Below are 15,973 nucleotides of genomic sequence, written 5' to 3' on the forward strand. Positions count from 1 at the left end.
TTAATGGGGTTTATTATTTTATTTTATTTTATTTTATTTTATTTTATTTTATTTTATTTTATGGAGGGAAAAATTACATCTCTGGAGCAGTTGCAGACAGAAGAGGACAGTCTAGTATAACATTTAAGTATTTGGATTCTAAAGTCAGACAGATTTCAGTTCAGATCTTGGTTCTGTACTCTACTTTTTGTAATATTGGACAGGTTAGTTAATCTCTCTAAATTTTAGTTTTCTCACCTCTAAATAAGGATAATAATGACACTTGTCTCATAGGTTGTTAGGAATATTCAAGGAATTATATTTGTAAAATTCCTGCCCATAGTCATTGCTCAGAAACATTAGTTTATCAGAAAAAATGAAGCAAAACTACAAGACTTTTGATTATACAAAATGATACATAGGTTTTGTTTCATTTAAGTGATCAGTAAAATTGTATTTGCAGTCCACATTTAGTAACCCTTTTAAAAATGAAACCCTTTAAAAATTAACTTTTTTAGTCTGTTGGAAAAGTAAACAAAATATATGTTGCATATGCATATATATATATGCATGATCATTTTTTGTTGTTATTGCATTTTATTTTATTTTTAAAGATTTTTTTATTTGAGACAGAGAGTGTGTTCATGCACACATGTGAAGGGTGGGAAGGGTGAAGGATGGCGAAAGAATCTCCAGCAGATCAGCTCTGAGCTCAGAGTCAGACAGAGGACTTGATCTCAAGAAAACTGAGATCATGACCTGAGCCAAAAACAAGAATCTGATGCTAAAGCAACTGAGCCACCTATGTACCCTTTATTTTACAGATTGCTTTTCTTCCTCTTTTTTTCTTTTTTCTTTTTAAGTAGGCTCCTAACTAGCATGAAGCCCAACACGGCATTTGAACTCATGACCCTGAGATCCAGACCTGAGCTGAGATCTACTGCTTTTTTTTCAGTGTCAGACTTAGCATCCCACCATTATCCTTTTTTTCTCAGTTTTTTAGATGATATATTCCTTTTGATTCCCATACAACTTTAAGAATCAGAACATTACAATATTGGGTGCAGATTCTATGGTTTCTTGGTTGTGTATATATGTTAGAGAGATGAGCTACAACAAGTTTACTAGGCAGACTGATCAATCTATCTATCAATCTATCTATATCTACTTACCTGTGTATCTATATAACTACCTACCCCCTCAGGATGTTTATAATAGAATCTCTTTATTGGTACCACCACTATGCAAAATAATTTGGAGTCTCTTTAGTTCTATTGTGTCTGCTCATTTCTTCTTTGTGTTTGTAGAACCTAGCAAAATGTTTGGAATATATTAAGTTAGTAAGTGAATGAATGAGTGAATATCAGTTATGTGTCTGTAATCCAGCAATTTATGTCATTAATTTAATATACAATTAAAAAATAAGTTATACTAGGTGAATCCTACATTTATGAATATAGTTTAATAATAATTTAAATGGAAATTTTAATAGCTTCTTTGTCTTAATACTTAATTGCCATATGCTTTAGGGTAAATCTACTTTATGGTAATTCAAAATAATATTTTGTCCATTAACCTGAATAATTGGAGTTAACTATTATTAAACGTGTCATATACTGTATATAGAAGAATAGTTGCTTTCCTATGGTCTCATACTATTCTGCTTTCTCTAATGATTTTTTTAACTTTTTATTTTTAGACACTTATATGCAGTTGTAAGAAATAATAAAGAGATCCTATATACTCTTCACCCAGTTTCCTGCAATGACAACTTCTTGCATAACTATAGCACAATATCCTAACAACAAAATTGATTTTGATACAATCTATCAATCTTATTTAAATTTTACTAACTTTGAATATATCTGTGTGTATGTTTATTTAGCTCTATGTAGATTTGTTTGTTGTTGTTTTTTTAAGATTTTATTTATTCATAAGAGACAGAGAGAGAGAGAGAGGCAGAGACACAGACAGAGGGAGAAGCAGGCCCCATGTAGGGAGCCTGATGCAGAACTCGACCCAGATCTCCGGTATCAGGCCCCGGGCTGAAGACAGCACTAAACCGCTGAGCCACCTGGGCTGCCCCTATTTAACTCTATGTAGATTTGTAAGACCACCATAGTAAAGACATAGTACAGTTCATCACAAGGATCTCTCATGTTATCTTTAATAGCTATGGTCACTCCCTTCTATCCCCTCCCCCTACAACTCCTGGTACTAACTAATCTGTTTTCCAGCTTTCTAATTTTGTCTCTTCAAGAATGTTACATAAATAAAGTCATACAGTATTATATTTGATGTTGTATTTGATATTCTATTTTTTCACTCTGCATAATTCCTTTCAGATCCTTTTAAGTTGTGATGTGTATTGTCGTTCTTTTTTATTGCTGAGTAATATTCCATGGTATGCAAACACAGTTAGTTTAATTATTCACTTGTTGAAGAACATTTGGGTTATTCCTACTTTTTAGCTTCTATGAATAAATATGTGTTCAGGTTTTTATGTGGTCATAAGTCTTCATCTCCCTGGGATAAATGTACATGAATGTAATTACTGAGCTGTATGGTAAGCACATGGTTAGTCTTGCAAGAAACATGCTTATTTCCAAAGTGGCTGTAACATTTGATATTTCCAATAGCAGTGCATGAATAATTTCATTTTCTCCAGAACCTTGCCAGCATTAGTGATCTTATTTTTTACTTTAGCCAATCTGATAGGTATATAATAATATCTCGTTGCAGTTTTAATTTGCATTTCCCTAATGGTAAATGAGGTTAAAGAAATCTTTTTGTGTACCATCCAGTATCCTCTTCATTGAAATTTTTTTGCCCATTTCTTAATTGGATGTGTTTTCTTCTTCCTCTTCTCTACCACACTTAAGTTTTAAGAGTTATTTATGTATATCGTAGATACAAGTCCTTTGTGGAATAGATCCCTTGCAGATATGTTCTTTCTATGGTTTTCTTTTCAACTTCTACACAGTCTTTCACAGAGCATCTAATAACTTTCAGGAAATCTATTATTTAGCTACTAAAATGGCATGCCCCTTCTTGAAACAAGTTAGCACACAAATTAACAAAAAGTATTACAATTATTTTTTTGTGTAGGGATTGAAAAATTGGCCCAAGCATTTCTTAAGTAAATTTCTAAAAGCATGTAGATATAAGGAAGATTCTAAACTGTAAGGTCTGGAATGTTGAAATTGATTTTGGTACCGTCAAAACTAAAGATTTGTTTCTGTCTTTTGATAGGTTCTGTTGCCACTGCATGTCGTGACCCAGGGGTTCCCATGAATGGGACTCGAAATGGGGATGGACGAGAACCTGGGGACACTGTTGTTTTTCAGTGTGACCCAGGATATGAGCTTCAAGGAGAGGAAAGAATAACCTGCATTCAAGTAGAAAATCGATACTTCTGGCAGCCCAGCCCACCAGTCTGTATAGGTATGAATTAAAGAACAACGAAAATTTTATATAAATATAAAACAATGATTAAAATGGGTATTGATGTTATTAAGAACAATATTCTAGAATAGGTTTTATATGAGATCTAATATTTCTAAGATCTATGAATCTCCAAAAAAAGGCATAAAATCTTAAATGATCATAATTTTTTTTCTTAATGAAAAGGTCCATAATTTCATTAGATTCTCAATGGTTTGATGATCCTGACTAAAAAACAAAAAAAAAGTTAATAAGTAAAGCTTTTGAAAAGTCTAAATTTTCCTTTATCTACTATAAAAATGTAGTTACCCACTGCTTTTAAAATTTAAAAGAGTAGATTCAGATTCTGCATTTGAAATGAGCCATATTCATCTTGTATCTCTAATAGATATTTCTTGTAAGAATGGAAATTTAATTGAAACTTTATGTTTGAGTTTAGTTTCAAAGCTTTGGCTTTACATTCCATTCATGAGTAGTAAAATATGTTTTTATTTTGATAACCTAAGGATTTACAGCAGATTGGTGCATGCATTCAACTGTCTTTTACCTCTATGTTCTGTTCTTGATCCTCCAAGTTAAACTCTAGAAAATTAAGATACATATTATATCTCTACTGGTATGAGAAAAGTTAGAAGAATGTACCTACCACCTTTAGCATAAAACCTGCTATAAAATCTTTTTAAAATCTCATTATTAAGTTTTTTAAATTAAAATTGGCTAATCTCAAACTTTTTACCTCAAGTGTCTTAGAATTAATGCTGTCTTGAATTTACAATAGATTTTTGCCAAAGTATGTTCTCTCTACTCAAAATTTTATTTCTTTACATATTCTCTCTTACTATACTGTAAGCAACTTGAGAGATTCCAGATTCATTCATTCATTGTTCATGGTTGTATTTCTTACAGAATTCAGCTTAAGCAAATCTGGCACATTTAGGAAACAAAACCTTATTTTTATTCACTTATACGCAATGCATAAATGCATTTTCAATAATCATTTCACAGTAATTATTTTGAGTCACATGGTAATAGGAAGAGTGTGTAGTACCTCAGTCAGAAGGGAACAAACTCAAGCACTCAATTCAGATTTGTTTTCCTCGTCTTGTAACTTCATATGCAAGAGTTGCAAGCTCAAATTCATTAGTCACTCAGGGTATCCTAGGCATTATTCTCAACATGGAGGATTTGGCAGTAAAACAACAGAGGAGGGGCAGCCAAGGTGGCACAGTGGTTTAGCGCCACCTTCAGTCCAGGGCGTGATCCTGGAGACCCAGGATTGAGTCCCATGGCAGGCATGGGGCCTGCTTCTCCCTCTGCCTGTCTCTGCCTCTCTCTCTCTCTCTCTCTTTCGTCTTTCATGAATAAATAAATAAAATCTTAAAAAAAAAAAAAAAACAAAACAGAGGAGTTCCCTATTCTTGTGAACCTACTTTCTAATGAAATGAAAGCTAAAAAAAAAATCTGTATTTTCACATCACGTTTTCTGTGTTTTACACGTTGGCATTTCAGAAATACTTGATGATAAAGCAAGACACATCTAAAGCCTCAAGCCTGTCAGAGAGTAATGACAGTTCTAGACCTTTGTAGAAAATGAGGCAGATAACATGTTATTAGAGAAACTTTAAAAAAATAAAATAAAATAAGGACATACCTTGAACCAATACAGGCTTACCTATATTCTCCTTTAATCTTCATTATTTCCGTTTAACATTTATATTGTTAATCTACTGCTATAAGATTCTAAATCAAGCATTGATTAATATACATTTACTATAACTATACTTATAAAAACAAAAAATAAAATACAGTTAAGAAACATTTTCAGGGATGCCTGGGTGGCTCAGTGGTTGAGCATCTACCTTCGGCTCAGGTTGTCATCCTGGGATCCAAGATTGAGTCCCACATTGAGCTACTTGCAGGGAGCCCACTTCTCCCTCTGCCTGTGTCGCTGCATCTCTCTGTGTGTCTTTTATGAATAAATAAATAAAATCTTTAAAATTCTTTTTTTCAAAGAAAGAAAAAGAATTAATTTTCCATTTGTTTACTATTCAGTTAACCTTAAAAAATCCAATTAAATTAAAACACCACATTCCAAACGATTGGAATTTGACTATCCCATAAAGAGAATCTTTGTGTAAAGAAGAAATGATAGAATACTACAGAACTACTGTAGGAGTTTTTGATTTGTTAGAACTCTTCAACCTAGTGAGAGGGTGTTGCTTATTAGAATTACCAGACGTCTATATAATGTGAGATGTTATTATGTTTAGAATTCTAAAATATCAGACAGCTTTACACTAAAATTCTAGAAAACACTAAAATACAAAACATAGAGGATGAAAGCGTTTTGTGATTAGCTTTAATAAAATTCCATTTGTAGACAAGACTTTAGCTTTCAAGTCCTAATTCTAGGGGGAAAAATAGTGAAACACTAAGTCTTTTTTAAATTGTGCAGGTTGAGCAAAGTTTTTTTATGGATTATGGTGCTGTGTATTATTTTTTTGGTGGGAAAAGATAGCTTGAGGAGAAGATATGCATTAGAGCTTCTCTGAGGAAGAAAATAACCTCAAAAAAAAAAAAAAAGTCTGAAAAATTGCTAAGGCTGCACAAATCTTGACCTCTGAAACTGATAAGAAAGAACTCCATGATTGGAAATACTATGCCAAAGATTAACTCTGAACTTTTTAGAAACTCCATAAGTCTATGTCTCAGACCCTGGAGTATAAAGCATTTTGCTTGCATGTTGAAATAGTTAGCCTTTAAGCAAGTACCAAATAGAAGGACGTCATCTTTAAGAGGGTTAATAGAATTCATTCCAACAAAATTGACAGTGTGAAGATTACTTTGACATTGCCAAAGGGAAAGTAGTAGCACTCAATATGAAGGTAAGTAACAAAGACATTAATGTGAGTGGGCTGCTGCTAAAGTCAGTATACACAAATAAAACTAAATGGGGTCAAAGAAAATTAAGATTATAAAATAGGGTTGCCTGGGTGGCTCAGCAGTTGAGCGTCTGTTTTTTGGCTCAGGGTGTGATCCCAAGGCCCTGGAATCGAGTCCTGCATCTGTCTCCCTGTGAGGAGCCTGCTTCTCCCTCTGCCTATGTCTCTGCCTCTGTCTCTCATGAATAAATAAATAAAATCTTTAAAAAAAAAGATTATAAAATATTATCAATAGTGGCCTGTGTAACTGCCTTTTGAGGAACAACACTCATCATTTATGTCAGAAATCCAAGGAACCTAACTGAAAATTTATTTCATAAATCTATTTGACTTAAAGAGACTCTTATTCTGGATGTTTGATGATTACATGCATAAAAATAAAAATGTATTTTCCAAATGCTATTTAAAGTTTACTGTTTTTGAGGCAAAGAAAATTTTCTTTACTCAATATTTGGGATATACAAATGTCAGGTAATATCTCTCCTTGCCTCAGTGGCTTTTGCAGATTTCCAAAATCAACTATAACGAACTATATTGGAAAATTGTTGGTATATAATTTAAATAATGTAATCAAAAGAATTTTTAGATGATCTTATGCCTAGATTATAGAATGGTCATGGAAAATATCCAGTAAGATACTTAAAAATATATGTAATATATTTTCCTATATCTTTTTTAAAAATGTTCCTATATCTTTGGTGATAAAGGATATAAACATAAAAGTATATATGGACACATGCATTTGTATATACAAATTGTATATTGTCAGAAATTGTATATTTCTGACAATTAAAAAAACAAAACAAAACAAAACATGTTCCCTGTGAAAGATAAGGAGAATTTAGACAAATTTACTCTCCTATGCTCTCTCAAATTAACATAAGAATCCCTCTACCACGTAATCTCACACAATCCAGCTACCATAGTTTATGAAAAACAACAACACAAAGAACATTTTGCTATCATTTTTGTCTTTTATACATATACGCATACATACATACATTTGCCCTTACTACACATTTTTTCTATTTTTTTTCAAATTCATATATAAGTTTACAAATTCTAAAGGCAAAATATGCTATTATTTTTATCAAAATATATAGCTACAAATTAGATTGTTCATCCATCCCCAGTTATTTTCACCATTTTCATAATCAATACAAGAAGCCATTAGCAATTCCACAAACATTTATGGAATGTGTACTATGTACTGAATCCCAGGTTTAAGATAACATTTAAGACACAGTCTTTAATTTAAGATTAGTGATGAATGCAGATACCTGAAGGGAATACTTAAGTACATATGGAAGGGAAAATTAGAGGTTTTTTGCATACTAGAGGAAGTTGAAGAGAGCTGAAGTAGAGCCCAGGCTAAGAATTTCCAGTAAAGCTCTGTGGAGGCAGTGGCAAATCTTAAAACATAAGCGTTCTATACATGTAGAAGAGAAAAAACATTTCGGCAGACATGAATAGCAGGAGCAAAGGCATAGAAGTGCCAGGAATTAGAAGCAGTTTGATAGTACTTGAGTGTAAATTTTGGGTCTAAGATGGTGGTTGATTCAGTTGGGAAGGTTGTAAGGATCAGGTCATAAAAGTTGTATTGGAGTTGGGGCATTATCATGCAGGCAGTGTGAAATAATTGCAGAATTATATGCATAGGCATAGTCCGATTAGATGTTTTTATTGGGAGAGAGATGAGTTAGAGGAAACCAGAGGCATGGGAAATAAGAAGATGTTGTTATAATTCAGGAGATAAGAACCAGTTCTAGAAATATGGTTGTAGGAAAGGAAGGAGAGCAATAGGTTGAAATATAGCTATAGGATGTATGAAGTAGAGTCTTAGTAGTGTTTCTTGATGGGAGTGGTACATGGATGCAGCAAGAAAAGAAGAATCTTAAACCTCTAGCTTGGAAATATAGGTGGATGACAGCACTAATCAAACAACTTAGAAATGCAAAAGAAGAAACAAATTTGAAATATCTAGTATGGACACGTAGGACTTTTTGCCCAGGGTGAACAAAAGTGGAATTGCCAGGAACACAGCTGTGCCATAGCTGAAGAAGGGGAACAGGATGGGGAGACCTAATGTAAGCCCAGTGTCTGCAGAGTACCCAGCACACAGTAGGTGTGGAGAAGGGATTCTCAAGCCAAGCCCTTCCTGTCCACTGAAGAGTCCCAGCCCTGGTCCAGGATGTGGGCCATAACCAGAAGAGAAGGGCAGTTAGAGGGGAAAGCAAAAAGAAAAACAATGACATGACATACAGAGCTGGACAATATGGCAGTGGAGATGGCTGCCTGAGATCGTGTGAATAAGGCTGGACATGAGGGGGCTGGGCATGAGGGAAGGACTCCAGACTGGACTTCCAGTGTCCATGTGCTCAGGCCCAGCTTTCTGTCTCCAGAAAGCTCCAGAAGCTCTAACCTCAATAAAATTATCTGAGGGGCACTTGACTGGCTCAGTTGGTAAAGCATGAGACTCCTAATCTCAAGGTTGTGAGTTCAAGCCCAGCGTTGGGGATAGAGCCTACTTAAAAAAAAAAAAAAATCATCTGAAAGAGGGTGAAAAGTGCCACCATTGTTTACAAAGTCCACAAATTGGAAACAGCCTAACTGTCCAAGGATAGGGGACTTGCTACACAATAAATCATGATCCATGTGGCAAAAAAAGAAAAGAAACAAATTTGAGTTGAGGTTTGGATATGCCAGATACTCTGTGTTTAATGATGGATCTGTAGACTATCAGGTAGAGATAGCTAGTGAGCATTTGGGCATATGGCTTAGAATTTTAAAAATGGATACGGAAAAAAAATAAAAAATAAAAAATAAATTAAAAATGGATACGGTCAACATGGAAGAATGTTAACAGAGCAAAAATCAGAGATGACTAGGCAAGGAAATTAGAGATGACTAGGCAAGGAATTATAAGACAAAGTTGAAGAAAACACACTGGGTAATAAAACTGAGATCTGTACAAAGACACTAGGAGAAAATTAGAAGTAGAATTCCAGCAACAAGGAGAGTCAATTTAAGGTGAAAGTCAACCCTGAAGAATGGCTACAGATACGATGAGAAGAATAAAGTGAATAAGTATAAAAGTCATTCTAGGGTAGGCTAAGAAGCATTTGTGTTGAGGACATGGAGGCTGAAGGAGATAGCAATGTTTGAAGAAAAATGGGAGGTGGAAAGAAACTAATAAAGCTATCTAGAGTCCATACTCAACAAAAAGGTTATTGTGTCTCTGTCAATATAATTTAAAAGAAAAACAATGTAAGACCAAAGAGAATACTTTGGGATGAATACTTTGGTGCTTTTCTATGAGATTTTTTTTTTCCTGGTGGTGACCTGCTTTGCTAATCATGTTAGTCTGCCTATAAGTAAATACAGCAGACAGGTGAAGAAAGAGCCAATGACATTAGACGTCCTCTTCAAAAGACTTAGTTAGAAAAGACAAATCATAAATAAATAAGGAGAGACTTATATTTGTAAAGAACTATTGCAGTGTGGGTGTTGTGGGGATAACCATTGTGATAGGGAGAGCAATGTAACCATAAGATCTACAAGCATCTCAAGAGTTAGAAAAAAGGAATTCTCCTTGTACGGAGTGGAGTATATAAGGCTAAAAAGAACTCAGTGTAGGGAAATGGGATGAAATAGTGGACCAATCAATTAGTAAAGCAGAGAATGATGTCTTTCAAGTCCATCCTGTCCTCAGGAGATGTTGTGTGCTGACTCAAGGCTGAGAGTGGACCAAAGTTCAGGGGCTCAGAGGAAGGATGAAAGCTTAATTAAAGTTTAGTTACAAGCATTTTATTCCAATTAATGAGTAAATTTAGCTAATCAATTGAGTCAAAGAATTGGAATCTACAGGGTCTTATCACAGGAAAGTAAGGGAGCTTCTTTAAGGGGTCCTATCTAATACATGGTAAGTGAGTTTTATCTGAGTCATATGGAGAAGGGTGGTTCCTCACAGTAAGCCCATTTAACCAAACACAAAAAAGGTGAGGGCATTTTTAATCATCAGGTAAAATTCAACAATTTCAGCTGACAAAACAGTGAAAAGCAATCGATTCTAAGGAACTTTGTTTTATTTTTTGGATAAAAGACCTCTGAACCTGTCTGTGAACACAAGGGATAAAGCCAGAGAGACTGAAGGTGATAAATAAACCAAGATTCCAGAGAAGGAAGAGCAATTATGTGACCAGGTTGAGGGTGTTATTCTGATTAATAGGAGGGGATTTTTTATCCTCTAATTGTACAGAGAAATATTCAGGAGACATTGAAATTTGAAGAGGGAGGACTATAGAAAGCTGATATATTTATGTCTAGTCATTTGATAAGATCCACAAAGATGCGCAGGTGATAGGTAAGCAGTAGTGAATAAATTAAGTCTAAGCAAATAAGTATTCTCAGTGGAGTAGGGCTGAGGTTATCTACAGTCACTGAGACACTGAGGCAAGGGTAGTGGAGGGGAGGAGAGAAATATCCTAGCAGACATCCATTATTTAGATGGCAAACGTTACCAAATCAGAGTGATGATTTTGTTTATCTAGACTCAGGCAAAGAACAGAGATCTGAAATGTTGCTAGATCCAAAATGTTCCTTCTTCCAAAACCAATTTGATGCTGTTAAAAGAATCCAAAATGCCTTATAACTGAATGCTAAAATTTACGTGAGAAAACTATAATTTTAAAATTCAGATAAGAGAAGAAGTTTGGCATGTTGATTACATGTATGAGACATCATGAAATCATGATCTCAGTCTCTCTTGGGCGTGTGTGTGTATATCCCCACTGTCCCACTCCACCACTGGGGCCTCCCTATCTTCATGGCTCTGTTTTTTCTGAAGCTGACAATTCTATATACTATTTCCTGATCATAAACTGTTAAACACAGACTTCAACAATAATCCCCTAAAGAATGTGTCCTTTGAATTTCACTGACAAGTTTTAAAGCTTTTCCACTGAAGTGTCACAGAAACCTTTGTTTGTATCTGCAATAACTGTAGTCTTTGTCTATTTTCATCAACAAGTCAGACAACTAGAATTTAGGGAGATGGTAACATTCAGTATAAGGGTGTTTTATTGTAAAGAGCTGTAGGTTCACAAATAATTATCCATTCTCACTCATTCACTATTGTCAAAAACTCTTCCTCCATAAATACACTAAAAAAGGTACTGGGGAAGATGTGAAAATGAGCCAAGTATCTCATATCCCGTTATTCCACTTACTAGAGATTTCATTTTGCTTTGTTTTGTTTCTGATTTTTCCTGTAAGCTTGAGATTTGGTCTTAGCAACCGTGGGAAAACCATCTGTACTCTTCTTCTCAATACTTATCTTTTACATGAAACAAATAGTAATAGAAGGTGAGGAGGGTACATTTATAATTTCTTCTTGTCTTTTGAAGCCAGTAAAAAAGCTAAATTCAATGTAACTACACACTTAATGTCTTTAATATTCTAATGGCCTTTCTTGAAATACAATGCAGTATTCTCAACCGTCCAATACTAGAAAAAGTCAGATCTGTACAGAATCTTCTAAATTCTTCAGAGAAGTGTTTATACAAATATTGATAACTAATCTTATTAATCACTTAAGCATTTGTTTGTTTGTTTGTTTAAATTAAAGCACCCTGTGGAGGCAATTTAACAGGATCTTCAGGCTTTATTCTTTCACCAAACTTCCCTCATCCATATCCCCACAGCAGGGACTGTGACTGGACTATCACAGTCAACACAGACTACGTTATCTCCTTGGCATTTATCAGGTGAGTTCCTGTACATTTCCACATTTAAAAATATATATATTTTTTCTTGTTATTTTATCCTAGCATTTGCACTAGGCAAAGTTTTATTTCTGTATATGACGTTTTAATTTTCATTAATTCCAGCACTAATACTCTGCAATCAGCAGTTCTCAGAGCCTTGTGTAATAGTATAGATGCCACCGTAGTTCTGAAGGCTAGCAGGTGACCATCTTCACCAGATTTCAGTGTAGAGGAAGTGTGCTAAAGGTCGAGTAGTTTATTGTCTCTACTGAAATGTGATCTCTTTATAACCTTTCCTCTCTCCCTGTATTTACCATTGCTGCCTCAAAAAATTTAGTTTTTCCCAAACTTCAAGATTAAAAGGTCAAGATTTCCAGGGTTTTTTTTCTCCTATTTGTGTACCACCCAACATCTTTTTGTAGCCTCTAAATACCCATCTGTGCATGCACATTACCATCGAGCTTGTGAAAACATACATTCTACCTGTTATTTTTATGGTGATCTCATGAAGTCAAGCTGACAAAGAAGAATCCGATGAATCATTCCCACATGATTTCTCAGCATAACTTGTCTCATGATAGAGCTTTACCTGGGAGTGTTCCAGAATTTACATTTGTTGCTTAGTAATGTCAATTGCAGGGTAGGCTTAGCACTGAAGTAGCAGAGGATTCAGCTTCCTGTGTGGGAAAGAAGGTGGCTGGCTTCGAGCTCAAACTCTGCCTCCACCATCTAGGTTAGTTTTTGGAATGAACCTATTTCTTCACATGGAAATTATACCTATTGTCACAGAACCTGGTCCTATTCCTTTCCCTTAATATTTCAATGGGAAGCATTAGGTATTGACAATTCAAATGATTCTTTAAGTAGAGATGTTCCTGACCTTCAGTGTCCCAGATTGACATACAGTGGCTCTGACGGTGTGTTAAAGCTGCTTGGTATTTATGTAAAATATTAAAGTTAAATATGTACTTTTTTCTAGTATATTGAAACCAGATTTTAAAAACAATTTGAGCTCATAAAAATGTGATAAGGTGTACATATTTAGACTTTGGATATCTATAATTTGTAGAGATACATTGATAATTGGTAATAATAAAACAATAATGATGGTAATGTTAGTTATGCTAGGGCCAAGTTATAAGACAATTTGCTGAGGTTATTACATACTCATTTTTACAGTTGAGGAAATGGCAGTACAGACATTAGAAATGTCAATTTAAATGATACAGGCCTTAGTAGACTTACAAAATTATTGTAGTTAATAAATGAGCGATAGAAGGCTGTATTAGATGAAATGCATGACCTAAATTTAATTTCCAGCTGTGTTGTTTATTATGTGACCCTAGGGAGATCACTGACATTCAGGGCCTTGGTGTACTCATTGGGAAAATGGAAATGATAATCCCTTCCTTATACCACAAGATTATTGACAAGACCAAGTTAATATTTATGAAACTGCCTTGTAATGTAGAGCTTTCTATTAGAATGTACTCTCCATTTTTTTTTTTTTCAGGTAAAATAGTCATTACAGCTAAGATTCTAAAATTTCCTAAAAAAAACGACTTCTTTGTCTTATTGTCCCTCTTTAAAAAGTTACAAAGCAATATTTAGAAGCATTTATTTAGGTCCAAACTAGAAATTAAAAAGAAATGGGCTGCAGTCCCTTGTTAAATAGGTTTTTGGGTTTCTGAGGATAATACATAGAGGTATATATTTATAAAGCACTCGCTTCCAGTGACTCTGCCAACAGTGACATAGGTAAGGAAGTTATAACACTCATCAAATCCTAATGTTGAAAAAAATGAAGTTCAGAAAGGTTGTGTTTTACCCCAGAAGAAGTGTAGTAAGTAACAAAATAAGGCCTTGTCCTCTGATTCCTGCTACCTTACAGCAAAAATTACCAGAATTTAGGCCTATATCCACCAAAAAGTTTTCAAGAGTAATTAATTGATTTAGAGTTATGAAGATTTCACTGAATAAATTAAATGGAATGGAACATTGTGGTGGTCTCCTAACTTTCTCATATTAAAGGGTCCCTTATTTATTGAGTTTGAAAACCCTGCATTATACCAGTTTTTCTTCACTGCTATGTATGCACAAGTAAGCTAGCTGGATTCCTATTCTTTTTATATGCATATGTAAGGGTTTATAAGTGTCATATAAATGTATCCTCTATAAATCCAGTAGATTTGGAAAGAATATTTCTTACCTAACAAGCTTCTTATTTATATACAAAGATGATAAAATTTGACAGGATAGTTTTTCCACTGATGGATGTTTAACAATTGCAAGCTTTACTGGTTTTATTTTATATTGTGAACTTGTTGACTTTTCTTAATGACCCAACTGAGTCTATCTATCCTTTTCTCTGCCACAATGTGAGCTAGGTCATAGACAAATGATTGTACATCTTTGCCTTCTAAATATGCGAGTTCTATAATCTTTAGGGGACAATTCTCATACTTTTGAAGGTTGTTAAGGCAAATTTATTATGCAAAGTTTGCAATATCAAAATATTGATTTGAATAATTTACATGCTAAAATGTCCTTATTTACACATTATTTAATTTTGACGAACAGGGAGTTGGTTTGATTTCTCTTACATCAAGTTCTAAAGGAAGAAAATATATTTACTTTCAGGAAAAAGAATACCTAATGCATGTGAAGGACTTCATTTGAGTAATTTAAATGTAAATTTTGAATTTCAAACTTTTGCTTGAATCAGACATGTAGAGTTGAATTTTAAACAGCAAATATGCTTGAAGTTCAAGCAAATAGTGTCACTGACAAAGAAAAAAGAGGTTGCACTTCCATGATGGAAAATATCTGCATGAAAATTTTTAAAAATAGATGTCCTCCATGTTTTACTGATATAAAGTAACTTACATAACGATATGTAGCTAACAGGGGCAGAGCAAGACTTGAACCTATATATCTGACTCAAAACCCTTTACCCATTCATTAGATAAATTACCTTACTACCATTTATATTCCCTGTAGACACAGTGCCAACTTAGAAATATTTGAAAATACCAATACATCTTTTCCACTGATTTGATATTCATATTCAAAGTGTTGCCAGGTAAATTTTCTCAAATTAGCTTATGTTAACAAGGTCTGTTATTTTTAAAAGGTATTGACTAAATTAATATATGATTATTGATTATCACACTTAATACCTTAGCAGTAACCATTCCAACTCCTTTTCTCTCTTTCTCTCTCTCTCTCCTTTTAGTTTTAGCATAGAACCTAACTACGATTTCCTCTATATATATGATGGACCAGACAGTAATAGCCCGCTGATTGGAAGTTTTCAAGACAGCAAGTTACCAGAGAGAATAGAAAGCAGCTCAAATACTATGCATTTGGCTTTTCGGAGTGATGGATCTGTTAGTTACACTGGATTTCATTTAGAATACAAAGGTAAATGTGAACATTTGATTTTAGCTGCATGATTTAGATTGTATTTTATCCAGAAGAGTAATTCTGCATTGGCTATTGTCAGTGGTTAGTTATATGAGTATTTCTTAGTGCAGATTACTTATAATTTATTTCATAAAAGGGCTCTCACTGTAGACTTTTCCTATCAGTGAGAAGGAAATTAGCATTTCCCTAATTACTACCAAAGGAAATGTATCAGACAAACAAATTAGCAATTAGTACACTGTGGTAGTTGGCCAAGACCACAAAATATTAAAAAACAACAATAACAAATTTTTTGGAAGCTGAAGATTCACTCATCTTTTTTCAGAGACTAATCTCAGTGATAAGGAGAATAAAGTATACTGATAATTACATTTCAGAAAATGTCTAAAGATATTTAAATTTGTCAATATTCAGACT

The 15,973-nt window shown here is 34.0% G+C and overlaps 1 protein-coding gene across 3 annotated transcripts in view; it reads left to right on the forward strand.

Moving 5' to 3' along the window:
- CSMD3 (CUB and Sushi multiple domains 3) overlaps window positions 1–15,973 on the forward strand; it is a 1,188,176-nt gene that overhangs the window by 902,859 nt on the left and 269,344 nt on the right. For all 3 annotated transcript variants that reach the window (XM_041769740.1, XM_041769741.1, XM_041769742.1), the window contains 3 exons: window positions 3,232–3,423; window positions 11,992–12,130; window positions 15,366–15,553. In XM_041769740.1, coding sequence (XP_041625674.1) covers window positions 3,232–3,423; window positions 11,992–12,130; window positions 15,366–15,553 — 519 coding nt within the window. The remainder of the gene's footprint in view (window positions 1–3,231; window positions 3,424–11,991; window positions 12,131–15,365; window positions 15,554–15,973) is intronic.

The sequence above is a fragment of the Vulpes lagopus genome, chromosome 9, assembly GCF_018345385.1.
Source record: "Vulpes lagopus strain Blue_001 chromosome 9, ASM1834538v1, whole genome shotgun sequence".
Classification (NCBI taxonomy): domain Eukaryota; kingdom Metazoa; phylum Chordata; class Mammalia; order Carnivora; family Canidae; genus Vulpes; species Vulpes lagopus.